Here is a 25,939-nt window from a genome sequence, read left to right as displayed (position 1 = left end):
TTCGACTCAACCCTAGTGTTATTACAGTAACATGGTTTGCATGTCCGTCCTCTAGCCTTCCATGATGCCCCACAGATGCTTATTCTATCTGAACAGTGATCTGGTCAGTATTTGTATTCTAATACCTGCATTGCAAAATCTAGTTAAACCCTTTCTGACCTGTTTTTTCTCAAAAGGTCAAACTGGTGTTTTGCATGTTTTACCCCTAAAAATGGCATCTTGTAGATGCAGTACTTGAAGCTTGCTTATCTGACGGATATTTATACTCCCTTGGCTGTGACATAAAATGAGAAGAATATTGAAAACAAAAATGTTTGTCTTGTTCGAGATGCTTAATGCTGCATTCAGCATGCTGCTCTTAACAAAACTGCCAACACAGCTAGAACATCAGTGCACAGCATGATTATTACTACTACATCTGGACACTCTGTTCTCATTTGCTCTGTGATTGCGTGTACGTCTGTGTGTGCATGAGTGTGTGGACGTGGGTGGGAAGGCACCAATGTGAGTTGGCAGACACATTATGTGTAGGTGGGTGGAGACCTTCCATTACATAAGATAAAAGTAGGAAGAACAAACCTGTACAGTAAAACTACTCAGTTTCCGTTTGTTCAATAATAGACCACTTGTATCCGCCAGCAACACAGGGGGCAATAGAGAGGCAATGCAATAGCATTGATCGTTGCCCTGAGTTACCTTCCTGTCCGTTTGAGTTTGGTCTCACTCTACAGGGCTCAAGGGAGAGGCATAATGACCACAGCGGGATTTCTCTGTGCAAGAAACTGACCTCTCCAGAAGGCTGAGGTCACTCCACCCTCTGTCTGCCAAACGAACTCCAGCCAGAGACGTTGGGGAAATAAAAGCACAGAAGGAATGAACCCTATATCATATGCAAACCAATCATTTAGCAGAATATTAAACTGTGCCATAAATCATAACAGCAAGCTGCTGGCACAGAAAAAGTTGCACAGACCGTTTGGACTGTTCATTTGAATACGCCTTTAATTAGAAAGCTGTGATTTGCAAGGCAACCCCTTAAATGGTCCAGTTGTTTTTGGTTGGATACCACTGAAAGAGCAGTGTGCCAGGGCTGGGGAGGGGGAGGGGAGAAGGACAGAGGGACGCTGAGGGAGGAGAGGAGTGACCAAGACGAGGAGGGGGAGGACTGGACTTTGGAGTGCCCCCTTTTTGTTCCTCTAGACACCAGCAAAAATGCTCCCCAGCCAACACTAAAGAGAGTCCATGTGGTGATAAATGACTGTCTGTTCCCAGAGGACAGACCCACACACATACATATTTACTTATGTATTACTATACTTGAAAGGACCCTTTATTTATTCATTTTCACCTCACAACTCCAACCTTCGCCATCTGCACTGAACCCCTAACCTCGCCCTAATCTTATTTTGACTCTTAACCTTCAAACTAAAAGCTGAGCCCTCAAATAAGATTTTGCAAATGCTTTTATCTAATTAGGACACACCACTAAACGGATGCGTCAAAGGTCAGACTAATGCATACCATACACTAGACGACTTATGAAAGACTTAAGTCTTTTGGGATTATTTCTCATCCTGCTCCTGATGGAAATTTACAAGAAGAAAAACCGTTGAACAATAGCGCAGAAACAGAAGCAGCTTTTGGGCACAGCTGTTCTTGTGTGTGCAGTGGTTTGAAAAAGAAAAAGAGAGGACACTGCAGAATGGAGTCCCCTCCTATACTGTCTGATTTGCTGCGTGGTGCTGGAGGGAGCGCACCTGTAGGTTGCCGCCGATGTTCACGTCCATGAGCGAGGACTACAAACTTAAACCTAATAAAATCAAACATGTTCTAGTTTATCCGAACAGAAAAAGAAAAATTTAAGTTCAGAGGAGCGCGCCACAACTCCAGCAAAACTCTCCTAACTTTCTGTCTGGGACATTTTTATCATAATATCAGCCTTTTTTTTTATTTTGTTTAGCTTTTTCATGTCTTTTGTAATACAACTCCATACACTCCTGCTCCACTGAACGTAGATAGAAGTTTTTCTTTTGCACATTTGAAGATTTTGAAGATTTGATGAGCACTGTAGATGTACACGTTGTCACAGGTCTAGGTCTAAAACTGAGCCCTAACAAAGATAAAAGCACAAGAACACACACACACACACACACACACACACACACGCTTGTTTCTCCCTAGTAAATGCTTTATATTTAACCATGCTGACGTGAATCCTATATAATTCAAAGTAGCATTCCAGCTGTGTTAAGTGTGTTTGCAATTACATATCTGCAAACACTCCAATTATGAAGGAGGCCCACTCTGCTCCAATGTCAGGCACACACATGTGGTTGGAAAGTTGTCTGAAAGCCATTTTCAGAGTGTTTGTGGTAAGGCTTCTGAGGGTAACTGTAAGGCTGATTAGACTCTCAGAGCATAAAACTACTGAAGATATGTTTTTAAGATAGGATAACTGACAAGTCTCAGTGACGACATGCTTTATAGTGATTTTATCTGTCCAATAAAAAAAGAAAACATATTTACACACACTAATCCAAGCACATCCACAAGCAAACTGTCTTCTTTACTCGGGGCACCTCGCCCACCATAAATCCTAATTGAGTCTGATTTAGACCACTGGCCATTTGTCAAGCTTAATGTTAACCCGCACGCTCTCTCACACACACCAACACACAAACAGACACATTAAACTGGAAGCTAAATCGCCAGCCTAGCAACCCAAAACCTGCTATTCTTGGAGTAGGAAAAATACAAAGTGGTGTAGCAGATTAAAAATCCTAAATCCAGAATTAAGCTGTTTTGTTTCGTATATTCACTCTAAATGGAGCAGATCAAATAATTACTAAGGGGAGAGCAAGTGTGTGCGCGTGTGTGTGTGCGTGTGCGTGTGTGTGTGCGTGTGCGTGTGCGTGTGCGTGTGTGTGTGTGTGTGTGTGTGTGTGTGTGTGTGTGAAGGGAGGGGGACAAAAAAGTGTGAGAAAACGGAGGAAAAAAGGGAAATAGTTGTGAGAAAGCCACAGAAAAGCATTCACCACAGGAAGACATTCAGATCTCATGAGCTCATCGCCTGTCAGAAAGCTTCCTTACCCTGCTCAATGTGTGTGTGTGTGTGTGTGTGTGTGTGTGTGTGTGTGTGTGTGTGTGTGTGTGTGTGTGTGTGTGTGTGTGTGTGTGTGTGTGTGTGTGTGTGTGTGTGTGTGAGACTGTCTGTGAAAACTGTATGGTTCAAATCTGTGTTAAAAGCCTATAGTGTATTTCCAAAAGAGTTGGAAAACTCTTCTTTCCTTGTGTCACTGCATAAATCATTTCACCACTGCAATTGCATTCACACAGTCCAGACTCTCATATAATCGGGGCTTTCTCACTAAAGTAAAGTATGAAGGCTTTGTTGTGGCTTGTGTGAGATAAAACTGTTCATTTTTGGATTCCCCTTTGGGAGGTCGCTGAAATAAAAGAGGAGGGAATGATGTGAAATTATTTGTGAATATCCTCCAGCGGAAATAAAGATCCATTCCCCTCCAGCTGAGATTAGGTGCACATCTTGGAATCTCAATGTGTGTGTGTGTGTGTGTGTGTGTGTGTGTGTGTGTGTGTGTGTGTGTGTGTGTGTGTTTGTGTGTGCGCGCGTGCGTGTGTGTGTGTTGTCTGTACAATCAGGATATAGGATGTGCTTCCTGTTTGTGGGCCTGAGGACTAAGGCAATAAGTGCATTGAGACAGATGGATGTTTTACTTTGTATCTGCAAGTGTGTATGATTGTGTGTAAGGGGTGGATGGTGGATGGGTGATTAAAAATGATTTTGTACACTGTGAAATGTCTGGTATTCAAAGTTAAGTGTGATTAGGATGAGGTAATTCTGTTCTCAGTGTGGAGAAACTGGTAGTGGGACACTACTGACTCTGTTGTCTGTCAGTCTCTAACAGATTGAATGGTCCACGGCAGCTTTAAGGTTATTTATATCAGAGAACTCACTGTTATACTGACATTTGTTTCCATTATTTTCTTCACACCATTTAGATCAATGAAGGGAGGCTAAGTACCAGAAACACCAGTAAATAAAGTGGTAGCTAATCAGACAAACTCAAGTTTCTTCCCAACCTGACTGCTCATATATCGGACTGATGGGGGGATGTTTCCGTGTTCCCAGATCTTCCATCGCAACTGAAAAAAACAAGACCCAGATTGTATTAAGATAGAATTCTCCCCAGAAACAAATCCTAGAAATGAACTCTCTATATCTTTTGAGTATCAGTTGCACCGGTGAAGCTGCAGCGGTCAATACGTGTCACCTATGCAGGCCATCACAATGCCACTGCAGTGAGAATCAGGGTGGTCCCTTTTCTCACTGGGACAGTAGCTGCCTGGTTGGGAGGCTTGATAAACTGTCATGGAATTACATTATTTTATCCCACATCACATTCCCAGGAGTGAGGCAGACAATAGCAGCTGTGTTTTCATTTCTTGCACAATGTGCAACATCAACTGACATTTGAGTTATGCTTTATAATCCGTGCTGGCGCCTGCTGTTTTGTAATTTGTTTATTTCTCTCTTTTGGTGGTCAGGTATGATGAACTGAGATGTCTTATGCTGATAAATCACGGGTTCAAACATGAGCCAAACCACATACAGGCTATGAATGTATCCGTGTGTGCATTTTACTGCAGGTATTCTACACTCAATGGCAGGCGGAGAGTTGAGTGAACATGAGAGAGCAATGAGTGGGGAGTGGGGCAACGAGAGAGCACATCCACAATGGATGGAAGATACTACCACCCACACTCTCTTTCTCACACACACATGCAAACACACAGACATCCGCATTGTAGCCCATCAGGGTCAAATTCAGCTCTGTGTTTTGCCTCTGGGCACTGACAGCAGTGTAAATATAGATATAGAAGTCTCTGCAGCACCAAATAACTTATTTCATTACCATTTCTCATGTGCTATCTCTCTTGTTACATTTCTCTGATATTCGCTCTGCTTTACACTTAACATACAGTTTGTGTTTTACAATATGTGCTCTGATCTGTTCAGTGCTGCTAAAAATTAGGTACACAGAAAGTATGAAAATGTATTTTAAAGGTATTTAGTTGTGGTGGTTCACTGTCCTCCTGAACTAACATGAGAAGATCACATGAACCATAAACACATGAGCCTCTTCTAAAGCTACAGTATCGGGTGAAAGTGTCAACTGAGTCACAGTTATATCCTTGTGTGTCAGCAGTTTCTCAAAATGAGTTTGGCCAAAGCAGTGAGGCTTGTTTGAGGTCAGGTGACATTTGGAGGGATCAGACGGCAGGTGGTGGACGGGGAAAAACAAACGTATTGAAGCTATTGGTGCTGCAGAAACCGGAGTTCAGTTCAGACGTCTTTCAGACTTGGATCTCACCATCTCTGTGTTCTGGTATTGTTCATAGGTGGGAAGTTGGTAAAAGAAGCCGTTTTCTCATGTGAACTCCAGACAATGTCAGGAGAATCAAACTTTTCCTTTTACACATGAAGCACACAACAGGAAAGTGTCCGTGTTGTCCGTGTTTTCACTTATTGTAATAACTTTGGTTTAGGCGAAGGGCGGCGCCTGGGTTGAGTGCGCACGAGGCAGGACATGAACAGGTTTAGTAGATTTTTTCTTTGAAAAACCTGAAAACCTAAATTAAAATAAGAAACCGTACAAACATCCTCTCATCTCCTCTCATCTCTTCTACACTGTGTTCAGATTGAGGTGATAAAACAGTTGCATTGACGCTGAAAACCTGTGCAGGCCAACTTTTTTTCCACATTATCATAATACAATAAGAGAATTGATAAAGAACCGGACCGATAGGATTGATACCGGCATTAGTATCAATGAAGTCTTACCAATTCACATCCATAGTTTTGCAAATCCTTGTGTAGCACTCTGCAGCCACATGACACAAAATCACTGGGTTTGATTTCTACTGAATTCATTTCACAGAACTGTCATCGGATTCTTCCTTCGTAGTTTTTGCCAGAGATACTTCAGTATAAATGTCAATCGCTCCTTATTTTTGGAGAATCTCTTCTCACTTCCAGCTGTGTGGATTTCCATTGCTGTCACTATGGTTACGCAGTGGGTATGCCTGACAGTCCAACAACAGAGGCGGGAAACAAAGAGCCTTTACAAATGATTTGACATTAAAATTCGCACTTCTCCACTCTTGTCAAACAGGAACTGTAATCTGTGCTAGTTGGGGAATTATTAACATTTGTGATTACTATTCATAGCACTTTTGCTACATTGTTTTATGACATTAATAATATTGATAAATTGCCAGTTCATGTAGATTCTATAAAAGATGAATTGACATGCTTAAGGCAAATTGCCCTGCACCTACACACTCCTGTCTCTAGTTTGACTCTTCTTCTTTATTTCAACATAATGGAGAAATAAAACTTAAAGCAGACACTTTTATAATCTTGTGTTAGCTTTGTGAAAGGAAGATCTGTACACTTTGGATTAGAGGACAACAAAGCCTGTTGCTGAGGGATATCCTGTGGACACCACATTATTGTATGTAGACCTACCGTATGCATTTTCTCTGTGTTATTGTTTATTAGAGGGATTCACCAGCTGAGAGCCAGCTGTGTCTGCATTCCAGCCCCTTGCCTCTTCACCGTGGGTGCCGGCTGCAGCTGAGAGGCTTTGCTGGATTCATGTAGTTTGTTCCTGGAAAGAGAGAAAGTAGAAAGGACGAAAGTAACACGTCAAAAATGCAGCGCAAACTTGAACCACGTAATAACCATGCTAATAAAACATAGGAAATTAAAGTTTTGAGTGTGCTTAAAACTATTAAAATTGTATTTTATTCCTCCACAACCCACATTTTGGATGCTCCATTTTCTTAAATTCACACATGACCAACTTCCCTAATGGCTGAAAAAAAAACGTTTCTATAATTGTTGGGTATAAAGAATAATTGGGTACGGTTCTGCAACTAAAAGTTAGTTTAGGAAGGCTGTAATGTTGCTGTTAGTTTGTTTAAGAGTAGACAGGTTTACTGTGATTTAGAGTTGAACCCAGATTGCAGGTAAACATCTATCACCGGCCATACTTTCCACCATACTATTTTCTGTTAGAGCCAGTTAGCCTCATTATATCTGCTTACGGGTGGTGTGTGTACCTTCGGGAGAATAATGATCAAAACACCAGGCTCATAACATCTCTTCCCACACAACTGTAAACAAACAGTAGTAGGCCAAATAAGGTTGACAGGCAAGACAACATAAATCTTCCAGTTCCACAATTTGGTGCTGTTTACATTTTAATGATCAGTTAAAAAAGATAATTTACCCATTTTATTCCAGGTCTGTGTCATGGCAATGTGGTCATTGTGTTCAGATGAACAATATTTGGCCTGTGTCAGTGGCGAAGTCCAAGAGGAACCCGATGAAATGTTAACCTGACTCTCGCCAGATAAATTTATTTCTGCCTTTCTTCCACTTTGACTCCGCCTATCTCCACTTAACCATCTGGGATCGCGCCACAGGAAAGTGATTTCAGGCGGTCGAGCCAATCAGGGCCACCGGGCGGGGTTTTATAGATGTGACATAGCGGAGAAGCAACTGTTGTGATTCAGACGACATTGGCGGCTCCTATCGAGGAAGCAGGCGTCTACATCGATGCTACTATTTCCTCCGTGTTGTCCTATCTAGCAAAGATTTCTTCTTTTTTTCATCAGAAATGAAGCCGCTTTGTCTTCTGAAACCACAGAAAGATAGGGAGGTTGTTTGAATGAAACAACCAGGAGAGTTAGCATGGTATTCAGTATTGCCAATGGTAGTAGCTAACATGCTTTGGTAAGACTGAAGAGCGAAAGGAGCTGAATGTCTGTGATTTTGGTGATAAATGATTGACTGAGAATAGAAACGGTGGGAGGCTTAACTCCTCCATGGTCAGGGCCTGCCTGGGATTGAACTAATTTTCCAAAAATACCGTAGGTGTCAAGTCATGTATTTAGCTGTGTGTTATACAGGCTGTGCTAAAGTCTGCTAGCTGCTTGTTAGTATTTTCATCTTGGATGTGGTCTTAAGACGGCTCTATAATGACTAACTGACTTGAAGTCCTAACTTAATTCCTACCTGGAGGCTGTTTTTATCCTTTAGGAGAGGTGTGTCACTTACGTATTTGATGCATTGATTGATGTGGCCTGATGTAAATGTTATGATTTAATTGATTGTTTCATCTTAAAGTACATATGGATCTTTGCAATACAGCGTATGTGAGTTTTTATTTTAAAAAGATAGAAAAGAATTCTCTCTCACTTTAAGTCCTTACATTTTTCCCTTACTATGCCATTGCTAGTAAGATAACTATATTTATCCTGAGGGAAATTGTTGTGCATCAGTTGCTGCACAAAGTAGGGAAGAGTATATTAAATTGTGATATCCTTTAACTTTATTCCTCAGTTCATACCTGTGTCGAGGCTTTCTGGTAAGATTTGAGTCAGTGTTTGAAAATGGACCTTCAGTAGACCCTCATTATTTTAGACATCACCGGAAAATACTCTTCAACAATGTATCATACAGATCAGCTGTAAATATATCTTATAAGTATGTACTCTAAATATGTATCATTGAGCCATTGGACAAGATTACTGCCCAAACGAAACCACTCTGTTACCCAAAAAAACTGGGATGCACAGAAACGAGGGTGAAGATTACACAGTAATCTAAAGTACGGGTATTACTGTGGAAGTGAGCAGATCCAGCAGGGAGTAGATGGTGCCAATAAAGAATCCCTTCTGAATAACAGCCAAAATTAAATATTTGTCCCTACAGAGGATGGAGAAATGAGGTCTGTGTTTTACAACTGCCTTTGAAACTGGGACACATAGGTCTACTTCACTGTAGCAGTCCGACTGACAGGCTGGCAATCAACGGATCAATGCAACAGATTGGAAAGATGTGGATGTGTGACCACATAGATATCCACTTATTGCTAGATAGCCAAACACTGCCCTGCCATGTGAGTGTAATGCTCTTATATAAACTTTATAATAGACCAGTTTAAAAAAAAAAATATGCATATGGAGGCACATGGAAGTAGAATGACATCTGCATTAGTGTTGTAGTCCTGTGGTTAGTTTTCTCATCAACAGAGTGGCTCCTCTGAAATAGGTCAAATGCACAACACATTAACCTTCACCCACGTATGGGAATACTGTCATTTCAAATATGGCTCAACGAGCTCGCACATGTGTGCAAAGGCGATTACTGTTGCCTGTTTCTCTCTTTGTGTGTCTCTTTCTCTCTCTGTATGTCTTTTTTCTTGATTGAAACGGAAAGCTGCGAGACAATATTGAGGAGACACTGGAGAAATGATCCCAGATGTGCAGGGGTGCATAGGGTAGCTTTCACCACAGGGGGGTGATGAGTACTACTATCTATTTCTTAATGTTACCTGTCAGTTTTTGAAACGTGCACATTTCTACGCTGTAGTTGTGGTTTAACCTGCTCACTGTGGGAGAAAACCCCATTAGAAGACTTTCCTCACAACCACTGCCCTGAATAAACAGGGACATCTGGAGTTTCCCTGCCCCCACTTACTAAAAGCTGGCAAAGGTGCAACATCTGTTTGTCTCTCACATATTTGCCCTTCTGTGTGCCCTGCCCATGGTAATAGACTATGACATGTGACATCTTTCATTTGTGCTAAGGAACCAGCAAAAGGAGAAAAATATCTTGGTCCAATTAGCCCTCTTTAAAAACACCAAGAAGAAGCTCTCTCTTGGTAAGCTCTCTTAAATTTTTTACATTATTTTTCCTGTCCTCCTCTATGGCTTCCCAGTTTCTCCTTCGGGCAACTGCGACTCACCTCGTCCAATTAATACATTCATTCATAATATGGAGGGAAAGTACACCTGCTAAATTTCTTTGAACCTTTTATTCCACGGACGCCCATTAGTCTGCCACACTAGGGGCTGGTTACACAGTCTTACAGTGGTCTAACACTATAGACCAGTCTAAAATATCTTTGTGTAGATTGCTACTTGATTAGTCATTTTAGATGTTTTTTAAAGCCTAAAAGCCACCCTTCTCCCAGGCTAACTGAAGACTTAAAGCCATGTCATTCCTATGAATTTAGACATATGTCTTAAGTCTGACTAGCAGTTCGATCTGAGCCAGAGTCAAAGTATATCTTTCTGAAATCAGCCCCGGATGACAGTTGGGAAAATGCCTGCCATTGGCTGCCTATTTCTGACAACAGTCTCCTCCCCTACCGCTCTATCTCCACTATCTGCACCTCCACTATCTGCACCGCCACTGCGTCAAAGCTTGATTCTGATTGGTATAAAGAAATATAAACAAGCCAGACTTTTCTCCAGCACTGGCACGTCGTAGTGGCAATGCAAGACTCACTTCACTGTGAATCAACCAGTCCATTAAACTGTGAGTTACTATAAATAGATTACAGAGATCTGACCTTGTGCTCTAATATGATCTTGATGTGTATGAGTTTCCTGTTCAAGGACATTTGTTATCTCATTGCCCTGGGTAACTGTATCAGACAAATGGCTCTATAATATCCCTTTGCTACACTGGTATCCGGCATCTGCGCCTTCTGTCATTGACGGTTAGTCAATACTTATGATCCAAAGCGAGTTATCTCAATAGCTATTGGACAGACTGGCTAGAAATTTGCAGGGAAAATTCAAGATCACCCAATGGTGATTCCTCAAGTTTCTGGTGACTTCCTGATTTTTTGTATAGCACCAAATCCTGTGCACAAGAAAATAAATTAATCTAGAAAGCAGATTGATCGTGAGATTTACTCATTCATGCTTTTTTGTTTCAACAACAGTAACAACAAAACAACAACAGTGTGAGAAGAACAAACAAACAAAGCTAACGGTATGTTTTACCGTTATTTATTCATTGATTGATTGAGCGGGTATTTTTCAATACTTGCAGCCTAAACTAATAATAGAGACTCAATAGGGTTGTGCCGATTGGCGCTGGAATGCTGGCAGTGTAATTTACATACATTTCGCTCAGTGTGTGACGTGCACTTGTAGATAAACATTTAGACACGGGAATAATTAATCCAGTCATGGACCTAAATGTCGACTACTGGTCAACCTGGAATATTCTTAGTCGAGTCTTTTATTTTCTATTGGAGATTGGATTGATAATATTCAATCTTTATGATTTAGTTCCTTCTGTGATTAATTATCACATTCTTCTATTTCAGTATCACATGATTTATAGCGAGATCAGTATTCAAGCATCACAAGTCCTTGTTGCCAAGGTTCAGACGGCACTGTCTGGAATGGACAAGTCCTTGGCCAGGCAGATGGTCTAGCACTTGGTTTGGCCACGTTCTCTGTCTAGTTTTGTTTTTTTCACACCCTCTCCATCCATCCACTCTTTCGAAGGAGGGAGAGTGAGAGAAAGAGATAGTGAGAGGACACAGCACAAGAGAGTGGTAGAAGTGATAGATTGAGGAGGTAGAGATACCAAAAGGATGTTCAGTCTATCTGGTTGCTGACACAGTCGAGCAGGTGGGCCTCTGGGAGTCTCTGTGAGTCTCTGATCATCAAAGCTGTGTGTCTCCTTCAGTTTGGACGAACAAGTAGCTTTTCCCAGACATGTGGAAACCTGAGCCATAAATGTACTGAAACGATCAGACTATTTTTAAATATTAGAAATGACTAAGATTTGAACCAGTAAATGGTTTGATTGATGGTTTTACGAGGGGAGAGAAACCAGTTAATGCCCAGGCTTTTCGATCTTTCCATGTTGTAGGCTTTCTTTTAAAAGTGTTAGGCTCTGTTATTAAATAGGCCTTTTTGTCAGAGTAGGAAAAGAGAAGGTGTTAAGCTAACACCATTAACAATGGCTCTGTTTTGTTCACGTCTCTCAGTGAACCATGACAATGAGAGAGCACAATACCAGGACCCTTAAACTGAAGCAGATACATAAAATTCAGCCATCGTTAATTTTTATGACTCCAAACCACCTGTGGATATCATTCTTTAATTCATCTAATTCTTTTCCACATTTATATATTTAAAGTTCAAGAAAATCCACTGTTTGAAAGGTGTTTTTTGTTCAACGAATGCACAATGTTTCCAACAATTAACAATGGTAAATAATGGTGATCTCAACATTGACCAAAGTAATCATGATTATGACTTTTGCCAAAGTCGAGCAGCCCTAGCTGATGGATTAAAGATGTGTGAAGCATCCATGTTTTGTATAAAAAATACCTTTATATTAAATTCCTATAAAAGTCTTTACCCCCTGTAAGCCTGAACAGACATGGAGGTAAACAGCAACTGATAGCATTTCTTACTGAACAATACTAAAAGCATATTATGCACCAGTGTACTGCAGAGTTTTTGGATCGATTAAAGTGCTTAAAGGACCTTTTTGGCTCTTAATTAAACCAAAGCCACTTAATAATTGTTGAGAGGATCATCTCTTTGTGTCTTTAATCCCTCAGTGCAAAACTGCTCTATTGGTGGACTATTATTTTACAGGCAACACAGAGACACAAGCACACCTCAGCACACTTGACAAAACAGCTCAGCCCCTTTTAGTTTCTGAAAATACTTGAGTCTTAAGTGTTAGCATGCACATCAGACAGAGCTACTGTGTGTATATGACTACTTATGATACCAGACTGAAATGATTGATGATCCAACCTCCTGCAAGTCGACGTGCTCCGTCAATCACCTTGAAGTTTTGAAGCCTAATATCTTAACAGCTCTGTGGACCGATGAGTCATTCCACAGAGCTGTTTCTGTGCTCTTACTCCACTGATGGATTTCAACAATCTTATAAAACAGTCCCTTCATCTCGTGCTCCTGCATCTCAGGCTCAGTGCCATTTGGCTTTCTCAATTTGAACCACTGCCAGAGGGATTTCATTTCAGAGCCGATGACATTAGCCTACTATGACATGAATCAACTTTCTTCAGTGTCACTTCTGTAAAATTGTCTGTGAGCTTCTCTCCCAAAGCACAATTTCAATCATCTGTACGTATTATCTTTGCTCGAACAGAAGGCCGCCACTTAAAGAATGGAAACTATGGGTCTCTTCAAACTGCAACAACTTGAAATGATTACAGCTTTTTCTGCTGGATTTATAAAAATAACCTAAGATATGATCTACAGGTGTAGTAAATTACAGCTCACTGGCAGCACAGGAAATGTGTCATCTGAGGGAAATGCTGTCAGGAGAAAGATTGAGACAAAATAAAGATGACGCTTAAATGCTTACTGGATTTTATTTTTTTTAATCATCTTAATGCTTCAGGTTTTAGATACTGAGAATATCAATATTTATATCCAGACAGTTTTATTTGGCTCGGTGTGTGTGTGCTACTAAACAGGCAGGTGGTTTGACAGAGAGGAGTTAATCTCTGTCTGGTAAAATCCTAGTCAGCTCCTCCTCTCTGTCTGCTTTTCTTCTTTGTTTCATTAAATATTTCATCATTCTTTGTTCGCTTTTTCTTATGGTCTTCACTTTCACCCTCAGTCTCTTATTCTCTTATTCAGACAGCAACTGCCTGCCTCCTCTGTCACTGTGCCTCACATGTCATCTTTGTTCCTCTGGACTTTTCCTTCACCTTGAGTCTACAACCCCCCTCTGTTTTTCTGGGGTGTGAGGCCTAGCGCGCATCATTATGCTCCAAAAAGCATGTGGCAGAAACTCCTGGGGGAAAAGCAAAGCCAATCACAGGGGAGATTATTAATTTAGACCTTTGCTCTGTTTTTTTTGGTTACTAACCTTTTAAGTGTCAGGGAAAAAATGTGTCAGAGAGAAGACTTGAGAAAAAGACTAGTATTTGGGAGCATATCAAAATGTATAGGAAATACCACAGCATATACCCATAGTAATTATATTACCTGGATGATAACAATGCTGTCATCAACCTCCTTTTACAGTCCAGGGAGATGGATGGATTCCAGGACGCCCACTCCTCCATGTACTTGTGCTCTGATAAGTGCCCTTCAGCTGGGTTTCCTGTCCTTAGGTACGGTGCTCTTTGCACCATTACTGCTGCATAATGGGGCGGGCTTAAAGCCTAAGAGCTGCCATTAGCTGAGTTTCTGCATCTCCTGTCATTATCATGGAGAAATACTCACTATAATCAGGAACACACTGCAAATCTCAAACAGCACAGGCTGCTGTTTCACCGGGCTCCTACGTATATACAAAGACTGTACAAAGAGTTATCCTTAATACAAGTTTGTTTCCCTGCATTGTTGTTACCAAGATGGATTCAAGGTCGTGTTACTGTTGTACAACCACAAGCTTTGGAGCTTTGTATTTACACAACAATATTACAGCTACAACAATATTTCCTGCTCCCTTCTGCTCTTCTTCTCCAATACACTAGCTATGGCACGTCAAGGCCGTGGCTGTTACAGTCTATAAAAAGAGACTACAGCCATGCAGTTCAACAGCTCTGTGGGGTTGTACTGAGGCAAAGCGTAGCCTTGAGCTAAGTGCCCACAATGTCAATGCTAAAATGCAGATGTTTACCATGTACAGCATGGGTGTCAAACTGATGGTCCAACAAATCAACTGTGTGAAGACAGCTCAGGTGATTGAGTAAGTCGAGTCAGGTGTGTTTTTGATTGGTTGGAATGAAAACCTGCACCCACACGGCCCTTTACTGGATCAGTTTGACACCCATGATGTACAGCATCTTAGTTTAGCAGGTTGGCATGCTAGCATATGCAAATTAGCACTAAACACAAAATACAGTTCAGGCTGATGGAAATGTCATTAATTGTGCAAATGACGGATTGGATATTTGACCTGATCATGGCTCTAAATGAAAAGTCAGAAGATCTTGCTATTGTTGTTTTTTTTAATTCATCCTCCAGGAACCTTGAATGTCTGTAGCAATTCATCTGACAGTTGTCCAAATATTTCACTCTGAGCTACAAATGTCAGTGGGATTCATCCTCTGAGGACCATAAATGTCACATCGACAGGTCCACAGGAGTGCTGAGGTCACAAATTAAATTTTATTGTTATTTATTTTAACCTTGAACAGAACCTGGCTCTAGTGCACCTTTGAGTATAACAACAAATACATCCCCTGTTAGCGACAGGATATATCTATATCTATTTTTTGGATTTTTTGAATCACAAAATGTTAGTAAGCGGAGCTCCTCTGACCTCTCTTTTCAACTGATTGAAATAAATGCAGGCTCAAATAAAAGATTGTCTTTCCAACATTCCTGAACTGGCCATCTGGAAATTCTGACAAAGATCCAGATGGACTAAGTCACGTTGGACTTCTGAAGTAGGTGTGTTAAATCTATTCTGCTCTGTTTTATTTAATTCCATTTGCCACTTGCTCACAGCTGCTATCGTCTGAAGAGCCATTTGTTCTCTTTTGTGTGTATGTGATGCTGTAAGCAAACATCATGGCTGTCTGCTTCAGGCATTATATCAGTTTCACCCATAGGTTTCACCTAATTTTTTTTTGTGTGAAGCAAGATTTGGTCTACCGTCTCATGGAAACTTGTAAGTGCGCCTTGCAATAGACCAAATATCTAGCAGGCTAAAAATATGGCGCTTCCAGGGACTCCAACAAACAATGAGAGCGTAAGACACAAGCTGAGGGGAGACCAGAGGGAGGGGGTGCCTGTTACAACAGATACTTTACTGTATGTCGACTGCAGACAAACCCTGTCGAAGCAGTGAGGTGAAGCTCAGCTCCTGGCCAGAGGAGAAGCCGCTGCTTCTGGGTATGTTGTCACAGCACTCTGCGTTTTATCACAAGTGAGCGTCCATTTCAAGCATACCAGGTATACAACTGTAAATGCATCTGCGGCAATATTAATATCTAGATAATAAAATAACCTTCACTTGTTTAATGGAAATTTGAGTTATCTGTCTGGGATATAGTTAGGGTTAGATGATAAACACCAACCAATGATAGCTAGTAAAATGCAAATACTTTGCTCTAATGATCGGCAACTTCACCACACACAAAAGCCTTTTATGACCACAGATGTCCCATCATGCATTGCCATAGCGGTGTAGAAAATATTCCAGCACTTAGAGCCAAGCTGTGACACTTCCTGTGTAAGATCCCACTTCACACTGAGAGAACATTTGGCCAAAAGAACCAATGGGATATCTCACTTTTTGTGATATTTACTCCTCATAGAGTCAATGTAAATGACTGTACAGTGTCCCTGCCAAGGGAGAGGAGGAAAAGGGAGAACATGACATGGTGGCTTGACAGGACTTCACTGTGTCTGGGTGACAAAACATTGCAGTCGCCCTGCAGATTTCCCTTTTGTATCTCTTCAATGTGAGCGCAGCACTTCCTTATTTGGCACCAACATTGAGAAAATCTTGATTGGAACAGTTTATCCCATTGAATTGATTCAGTAGTGTTTGAGTGGCCTTTTATCGTTCATAATGAGTCAGTATGCTGCCATTGATTGTGTATAGTTTCAAAAGAGAGGGAACGTTGGACATGATGGTGATGATTGAAGAGCAGAGCCAAGTGATGCTGCTATTCTTATGAAAATAACTTATATGTTGCAGTTCGAAAGCTAGTTTTTTATTTTGGTGATTGTTTTTAAATGTCCTATACTGTATAAAGAAAAATTTTCATGTCTTTTTGGATAGTGAAGCAGGTCGAGGTGGTAAATACTAGAGTTTAGTTTCTCTGCCCAAGCCGACCAGCCGGGCCTTGTGTTTTTTTGTTATTGTTTTTTTTTAATCATTGCATTATTGGACTAATTTGAGAAGAAAGCTATGCCATAAACAGAATTATTATAGACCTATATATATTTAGCAGAGTAGGCCTAAGTAACAAATGTGTACAAAGTTGCACAAAGTAAAAAAATGTTTTTAAAAAAGACGCCACATGTTGCAGCGCACAGGGTTTCCTCCACATTCTCTGCATCACAACAGGCCTGCTGCTGTGCTGTGCAGCTAAAGTGCAACATGGAGCTTGGAGATGTAAGGGATCAAACAAAAACAACATAATTAACTTTTATCAAGTCTGGAGGAAAGTTTGAGGTATGGAAGCATTTCAAACAAGTCGTGGGCAGTGACAACATATGTGTCGGCTTTGTCCAGTGCATTAAGTGCGGTTCACGTTTCTTCATTCAGATCCTTTTGTGATCGATTCCATTCTGTAGTTCAAACGACTCTGAACGTCAGAAATAAAAGCCCATTTATTTAAAAAATTGTCAGGTTGAAATCGTGCTCAGGCTCATAATCACTGTTAATGTGTCGGGGCGGGATCGGAGAGAACATGCACAGGCTCGGGTAGGGTCAGGCTTGATTTTCTGGGCCAGATCTAAGCTCTAGTAAAAACTGAGAGAATATAAAAATCCAATCCACAGAGAAATGCCCACAGCCCGTTTTCAGAAACTGCGCCTTTAAATGATCCGTCAGGACTTCCATCACAGGTATAGTACACGCTGTATAAGTAGAACATGGCATTAGAGTCATTCCCTGGCTGCAATGATGCGGAGAAGCAGAGATCATGTATGTAAGTGAACTGGATTTGAGGAGGAGCCCTATTCATTCCTATGAAAATTGGTCAACTTCCACATCTGAAAATACTAAAATGATCGGCATTACTACCATACTTCCGCACGTTTGGACCCAAAGAACAGGCGCACTAGAGACTTTCACCAGGGAAGCCGGTTTAGCGCTTTGGCTAACTTGAATGGGGATTCATACTTGATTTAATTTTCCTCCAAAATCAGTGTCAATATCAGTGTACCACTATGTCAAGTTGGCTTCAAAGTCCGGCGCACTCCCTGGCAGCCTGGCAGAGACGCAGAGAATTCAGATGCATAAGAGACAGGTGTTAAAATGCTAAAATAAATACAGATATATTCAGTTTTAGTTTTTTTTTTTAAGATTAAAGCATGCAAACGTGTTCTAGTAGAAACCCAAAATACAAATATGAAACTCAAAACAAGCAAAATATCGGACTTTTAACTGAGACACAAATATATGCAGCTTTTAGGAGATTGAAAAGAGGGTTAAAACCTCAAGAGAGAGGAGAAAAGAGAAACATGGAGAGAGCACAGAGCAGCAGCAGTGTCTTGAAGCAAAAATCTCAATAAACACACACTCTCTGGAGTGGTCTGCCTTGCAGCCATGAGCACTACAGTAAATGTATACTGCTGCAAACAGACAACACATGGTCAGACACGTAAATGGACACACATGTACAACACATCATAAAGACGAGTATGCTACACACAGAAACTCACATATAATACACACCGAGCCAAGAGGCCAGGGCAAAGCACCTTCAAAGTGAACCTGCAGGGCTCCACCCACATTTCAAACATCAGGGGACGCAATTTTCACTATAACACCTGCCTCTCTGTGTATCGATCTGCCCCAGTGGTCACTTGAGAAAGGGTTTGTACTGAAAGAGCAGAGACTTCAGGCTTCGTCATTGAGGAACAGATTCAGGAGCTGAAGTTGCTCACAGAATTATATCCAGCGCCATTCAATCTATGAACTATTTTAATGTTCTCTTTGCATGGCCACTCTCTGACCACATAAACTATCTGTCTGAAGGCTAATATTTGGGGTTTTCCAGTGTTAGCCAGCGGATATCCAGGCAGTAATCTGTATGTGTAAAATGAAGACTCAGAAGCGTTAGAGGACATCTTTTATTTAAGCTTTGAGACAACTCCTCATTGGGAAGATGTCTTCTACATTCCTTGTCTGTTTTGAGCTTTTATAAAGCAACAGTCTGACAGCCTTTATTGCATTCTACTATTTCTAAAAAATGTTTTCACCAGGCCTCTGGCACTGCTACAGTTGCAGACGTTACTTGTCTTTACAAAGATTAGATAGGTTTCATACCTTTGGAGCAAAGGATTAGAGTAGAGATGAAAGAGGGGAGGATGGAGGAGTGAAGAACTGCTGGGAATCAGCCCAGAAGGGCCTTGTGATTCCAAACAAGCAGTGGGTGGGAGAGGAAAGAGGATGAATGGCTACTACTACTGGCCGGTCTGGAGCACGGACTGCAGTAGAGACGGATGGAGACAGAGAGCTGACTGAGTGGCAGGATGGGAGAGTCAGGGAAGAGGAGGAAAGGGGGGGGGGGGGGGGGGGGGTGCTAGCCCTCCAGCTATCAGTACCAGTAGGAGGAGAAGAGAGGGTTTAAAGGGGAGGGGGGAGGAAAAACATGAGATTGAAGGAGGTAGAGCAGAGACAGGCTGCCTGCTTGGATTTCAAGGGGAAGGAAGGAAGAGAGGAGATCCCGGCGGCTCGCTTAGAAGGGAGGGTGGATGTTTGCAGTCTGAGGAGGCCGCAGCAACACTGTGACTGTAGTGTCACTGTGAGGACACTGGTAAGGTAAGATGACATTTTCAGGATTATGAGAACATAGTATCCAGATATGTAACGGGGGAATAGTTTTAGTCCAAATATTTTGGACTAAAACAACTGTCTGCAAAGATAAGAAGGCCCGAGGGAATCATGCTCACAACGCAAAAGTCTTATGATCGATGGATTGTTGATGGATACAAAGTCACTTTCTTCTCTGCTGAGTTGTGTTTTTGTGTACGTGCACGCCGCTGCTCATGGTCTGTGTGTGTGTGTGTGTGTGTGTGTGTGCGTGTGCGTGTGTGAGTGTGTGTGTGTGTGTTCATGCTGCAAACCCTCGTGAGAGAAGAAAGACACAAACACACACAGATATCCTGTCTGTGCCAGTGACCAGTGAATGAGCATCCTTGTAAAGAGAGCTCAAAGCAGACGAGTCTCCTCAAACCGTCCCTCAGGCCACTTTCTGCTGCTCTTCTGTTCTACATTAATTCTTTAACAAGCTGCTATTATGCTGCTCATACCGACGTGGCTTCAGAGCATTTGGTTTAAATGGGGTGAGATGTTTATATGCTGCATATGACCAACTCACAGGAAATTGTTGTGTTATCCACATTTATATATCACTTGACCAGAAGTCTAAAACCCAAATATAGTCCATATACTACTATTTTAAGTACTGCATTACAAGTAAAAGTCTTACTTTCAAAAGTTTACAACAGAAAGGTACAGAAGTATTACCAGTCAAATCAAAATTTAAAATAATTGTTATGCAGAATGGCTGCCGTTATTATTTTCTGATTACTGATTATTGTAAGCAGTATTTTAATGTTAGCTGGTGTGTAATGTAATTTTAACTACTTTATGTGCTGTTGGGTAGGGTAGGAGTTTTTTTTTTAAAATCTAGATCTTTTTCGTATACAGACATATTTAATTTTTCACAGGTAATTCAATCTATTATGATACTTATATAAATTTATATACAATTTATCTTGAAAAATAAATTTACTAACTAGCTGTCAGAGAAATGTATCGGAGTAAAAAAGTACAATATTGCCCTCTGAAATAAATAAAGGTGTATAATAATATAAAGCAAAAGAGAGAGATAATAATATAATATAATAAAGGTATCAAAAATAAAGGACATATATTATGTTATAAATAATTATAATTATATAAACATTATAAATAAATAAATTAAACTTAAATAAATTTAAAAAAAATACACAGGAAAAATAATAAAAAATATAAATAAACAAATAAAAAATGTTTTATTTCTCTTTATATTTACACATGTTTTATTTAGTTAGTTATTATTTTATTTATTCCTCTTTATATTTCCATTTATTATTTATTTATTTATGTATTATTTATGACTCCATACGTATACGTCATGAATGGCTGTCACATTTGAGTGCTGAAGTGAAGGCAAAGTGATCTCCCTCACTGTTGTAGCCGACTGGATGCCATTTCCCCAGTCTGGTTTGAATCAGAAAAAGACGAGGAAGGACAATGGCAGCCGCACGGTCTGAGGATGTTTCTATATGCATGTGTACACCACTCCATCAGTTCCCCTCCACATCCAAAGAACAATGCTGAATAGAGGATTGCCTGATGTCATCCGCCGTCGCTGCTACTGATCTGACAAGCGTCATAAATCCTCTCCTGCCAGTTCCCATCAGTAGTGTCCCTGGAATTTAAACTCAAACACATCCGGTTTAGAAAAAAGTCCCAGAATGTTGCAAAAAAAATGACACCAACTTCTTTCTTTATGGGACAAAGAGCATTTGACTTCCACTTCCTGTGACGGGGTAAACCTTTGAGTCCTCATGCAGAACCAGCTCACGGCAAAATAAATCCAGAGCTTCAATCAGTGCCTTCTTGTGGTGGAGCGACAAACAAAAGAAGCGTCTTGAGTCAAACGTAACCACTTTTCTTTTGTTGTGTGTGTAGTGGCTGCAAACAAAGGCAGCGTTTCTGTCGTGCAAGATCCATTCGAGCCAAAATACAGTGCCAAGCAACAGGACAGACTGCAACACGTCATTTTAGCTCGTACAGATGTCTTTGTCTTTCTTGAGATTAAGTTATTTGGGTGAAATGTCAATTGTATTATTGCTTTTCCTTCTTGACACATTCATCACCGCCCAGTTTTCTCCTTCAAAAGTGTCAAACCCCATAAAATTTGGACGATTTCCCACAACTGTATGTGTGACATTTATCATGTCTGCACAGATGGGACAGCCCACCCTGCAACTGTGGGTTTGGTGGGAGTCTGACATTAGGCTTCATTGATTCTGTCCACATTATCACAGCAGCAGCTTGTCTCAATGTTCTGCCTACACACAACGTCAAACACACCACTCTATTTGTTACCCTGGACATCAGGGCTGTCTACTGAAACAGACAAAATCAATTAAATGTACAAATACTTTTCAAAGCTGTTACTCTTTATTGGTTTTGCTAAGCAAAGTATATCTAGGGTTTAATCCCTGGAAACAAGATTCCTGGGAATACACATCAAATCTACCTATTCTATTGGTTCTAATCTAAATTAAAAAAAGTTATGTTATAGGTATAAACCAGTTAGCCTGATAGGTACAAAGCATACGTATCACAACAGAAATACATAAGTAATTTATAAGTAGCCACGTTCAGCTACGGAAGTTGCGTCTCAGCCTGAATGCACGAGCAGCCATTGAACGCTTACAGGAGATTCAATCCGTCTTATTTTAACAGAATCACTTTGAAAACGGCAAATTATTTGCTGTTACGAATCTTGTTTGTTCATGCAATTAAAGTGGTTAGAGCAGGCGTCCCCATATTCAGAGGCTGAAAGTCCCGGGTTAGACACTGACCTGTGGCCCTCTCTCTCGCTCCCATTTCCTGTCAACCTCCAGCTGTATTATCTAAATAAATACAATAAAAAAAATCTTTAAATATCCCTTTTATTAGCTGTTCTCAGCAGACAGATCACAGACAGGCAGAGTTTATGTCCATTCTAATGCTGATTCATATAAATGGTGTTTTTTTGCCTTGATAATTATGAGTACCACCAAATAATACACTAAACTGTGAAGAGACTTTGAATCCTATGATGATAAAATCCTAAAACCATATTCTGTAAACATTTTAAAAGAGTTGAGTCACTGAATTGGATGTATTTGGGTTTTGTGGCTGTTGGTCAGACAAAACAAGACATCACAGTGGCCTGTTGGGAATTGTTATGGACATTTTTCCTCATTTTCTAGCATTTTATCGACGGAGAACTAAGAAGTCAAAACAATGAATCAGATTAATTGATGATGAAAACGATTATTAGTCGCAGCACTAATAAAGATCAGGATGTTCCGTAAAACAACAGAGCTTAAACTAACTTTTATTTTTGTTTTTCCCCAGATGTCATGGCGTCCGACCTACCGAAACTCCAAGTTTCGAAATGTCTACGGAAAAGTGGGGAGCCGGGAGCACTGCTTCGACGGTATCCCCATCACCAAGAACGTCCATGACAACCACTTCTGCGCCGTAAACTCCAAGTTCGTGGCAGTCGTCACAGAGAGTGCCGGCGGGGGCTCTTTCATTGTTATACCTGTATCCCAGGTAACTGCTGTCACACTGTTGATTTGTTGTTTGTTGTTATGCAGCCCCGGTTTTTGTCTAATTCAGTGTTAGTGTATTCATTCATGCATTACTTAAAATTTACTTTGTTTACAATCAAAGCTGAAGTGACAGCATTTATGATGTTGAGGTATATGAAGAATTACTTTATTTATCCCGCAACGGGGAAATACATTTTTTTCACTCTTATTATTAATCATGTTACACACACAGGCCTGAAATACACACACATGCACAAACAGGACCTATACATGCAATTAATGCAGAGACGTCCAGTGACCAGCGCCCCGAGCAGTTGGAGGTTTGGTGACTTGCTCAACAGCACCTCAGCAGTGCCCAGGAGATGAACTGGCACCTCTCCAGCCACCAGTCCACACTCCAGACATGGTCCACACAGGGACTTGAACCAGCGACCCTACACTTCCCAGCCAAGTCACCTATGGACTGAGCTACTGCCACAATGCCGTATTTGACTGTATATTTATTCAGAGTTTAGAGCATACATATTTTGTCCATACATTTTTCAGATTACTGTGGTTTCAGCTACCTCACAGCACAGTGAGATCTGAAGTTTGACAACTGTGTTCACACAAATTCACCACAGACCGTTCCTATTATCGCAGAGTATTTCTGCCTTTAATGTGCAAGCCAGAATTTGAAGCCAAAGTTGTAACGAGGTAGAATTGCCAGCAGGATCGCATAAGGGCGTACTGTTATTTTCTTATAAACAAAACAAAAAGCCACTGTTGTAGTGGAAAGTGTGAGATTCTTTTTCTTATTTTATAAAAAGGGAATATGTTTTCTTTTCACTGAGAATTCACATCCAGCTTTCCTGCTGTTGGCGGATTATTCATTATACAACCGATTTTAATATGGAAGATAAGCCCTGCAGTCCCATATTTAGGAGCTATTATGCATGTAGTTAAGTGATAAATAATCGTCTCACACTTAAGTGGAAATTAATGTTTCCAAGAACTTAATTTAACCAAAAGTGCATTCGCTCACATTTTGTGTGTTAGTGATGATTGAGAGAATAATTTCTATATCATGGGTGTCAAACTGATCCAGTAAAGGGCCGTGTGGCTGCAGGTTTTCATTCCAACCAATCAAAAACACACCTGGTCCAACAAATCAACTGTGTGAAGACACCTGACTCGACTTACTCAATCACCTGAACTGTCTTCACACAGTTGATGTGTTGGACCAGGTGTGTTTTTGATTGGTTGGAATGAAAACCTGCAGCCACACGGCCCTTTACTGCATCAGTTTGACACCCATGTATCTATATGTTGCTTTAATGCTTACTAGGAACTGAGGTGTTCATGTATTCAGCATATTTACCGTGTGATGCTGATTGTTGGCATATTCCATGAAGCGTGCAGTTCAAATATGAGTGGTATTTTTCCACAAGGCTTTAATGTAGTTTGCCTCTCAGTCCACTTTATAGTTAAGAGTGTGGGTCTGAGGAACCATAAAGTCCTTTGCCTCTTTAAGAGCGACTCTGCCAACATACTTGAAAAGCTCCTGGCTGCCGAGCCGGGTCGAGTCAAGCTGTTATCAGGCAGAATAAGTATTCAGTAAGCTGAGTGGTTCTGCTGTGTGAAGCAGGGAGCCCTCAGCTGTATTTTAATTTACATCACCATGAGCTGTGGTGATTTCAGCTTTTCAGCCTCACAATTTGTTTCTTTCTCTTTAGGCCGAATCAACACTTATCCAGGCAGTTTTTAAAAACATAGCCTTTTCTGTGCGTTTTGGGTTTTTTGTCCACTTCTAAAACGCGTTTTAGGTCTCTGAAAGAACGATCTTTTGGAAAACTCTCAGTGTTGTCATGTAGACGAGAGGAACAGAGTTAACTCTTGAGTAAACATAATATATATGAAGAAGAGCTGCACAATATCACATAATGAAAGTTACGCTTGCTGACACCATGTCGATTTATAAAAAGGTTGCTTACAAAAGTAGAAAGAGAAGCAATATTGTTTTCACGGGGGACTTTTTTATATTGTATGGTATAATTTACTCACACAGGATTCACTGACAAAGGTTTTTTTAGTCAGGCCAGTCTTGAAGAGAAGAAGAAGAATTCCTTTATTCGTCCCGCAATGGGGAAATTCAATTTTCACTCTATTTTTTCAGTTTACACACACAGGCCCGAAATACACACACAAACAGGACCTATAAACATGCAACTAACGGAGAGATGTTAGAGCGAGGGGGCTGCCAGTGACCGGCGCCCCGAGCAGTTGAAGGTTCGGTGCCTTGCTCAACAGCACCTCGGCAGTGCCCAGGAGATGAACTGGCACCTCTCAAGCCACCAGTCCACACTCCATTCATGGTCCACACAGGGACTCGGACCGGCAACCCTCCAGTTCCCAGCCAAGTCTCCTATGGACTGAACTACTGCCGCCCAAAAGAAAAGGCTTATTACTTATTACTAATTTCATTTCAGATATTTTTTTAAAGGCAGTCAAGGTGGTTATTTTTCAAAAGTTTCTAATAGTTTGTACTAAACTAGAAAATCTTATCTTGAAGTGGTTCTTTCTCATTGGATGTTCTGATTATAGGACGAAATACACACATTGCACATTAGCATCTACAGTAAAGAATTCTTAAAGTAAAACGAATATTTAACTGTGGTATTTTTCATGCTGTGCTGTGACTCTATCCGTGACCCGCCTAAAGACCATAACCTTATCGATTTCCTCCTCGTCAAAGCATCTCACTCATCCATTTCCTCCGTTTTCTGCTGAGTTGACGAGTCAATAAAGGGCATTTCTCATATTCAGCAGCAGCACAGATGACAGCCTCTGTGGGATGATTTCTGCTGTTTCATGCAGTTTCTGGTAAATCAGCAATCTTATATAAGGCATACAAACATACGGATGCAAAGTAAAAACATGTTTCTTATTTTTATAGTATTTTTTCTACTGATCTTTTACTTTATGGAGCTCCGAACTGACTTAGTTACATCTGTGACGCATTTTAAGCCAACCTGGGATCTTTTTCTGACCC

At 40.8% G+C, this 25,939-nt stretch overlaps 1 protein-coding gene across 2 annotated transcripts in view; it reads left to right on the top strand.

Moving 5' to 3' along the window:
- The window catches only part of coro2ba (coronin, actin binding protein, 2Ba), a 46,944-nt gene that overhangs the window by 4,641 nt on the left and 16,364 nt on the right, over positions 1 to 25,939 (top strand). The window contains exons 1-2 of one of the 2 annotated variants that reach the window (XM_083933864.1): positions 19,223 to 19,345; positions 22,709 to 22,909. In XM_083933864.1, the coding sequence (XP_083789990.1) occupies positions 22,709 to 22,909 (201 nt within the window). In that variant the 5' untranslated portion in view covers positions 19,223 to 19,345. Of the gene's footprint in view, positions 1 to 19,222; positions 19,346 to 22,708; positions 22,910 to 25,939 lie in introns of those variants that run through there. The other variant, XM_083933863.1, reaches the window with a different exon arrangement.

Source organism: Echiichthys vipera, assembly GCF_963691815.1.
Source record: "Echiichthys vipera genome assembly, chromosome: 1".
NCBI classification, from domain to species: Eukaryota; Metazoa; Chordata; class Actinopteri; order Perciformes; family Trachinidae; genus Echiichthys; species Echiichthys vipera.
This window is presented reverse-complemented; position numbering and strand designations above follow the sequence as displayed.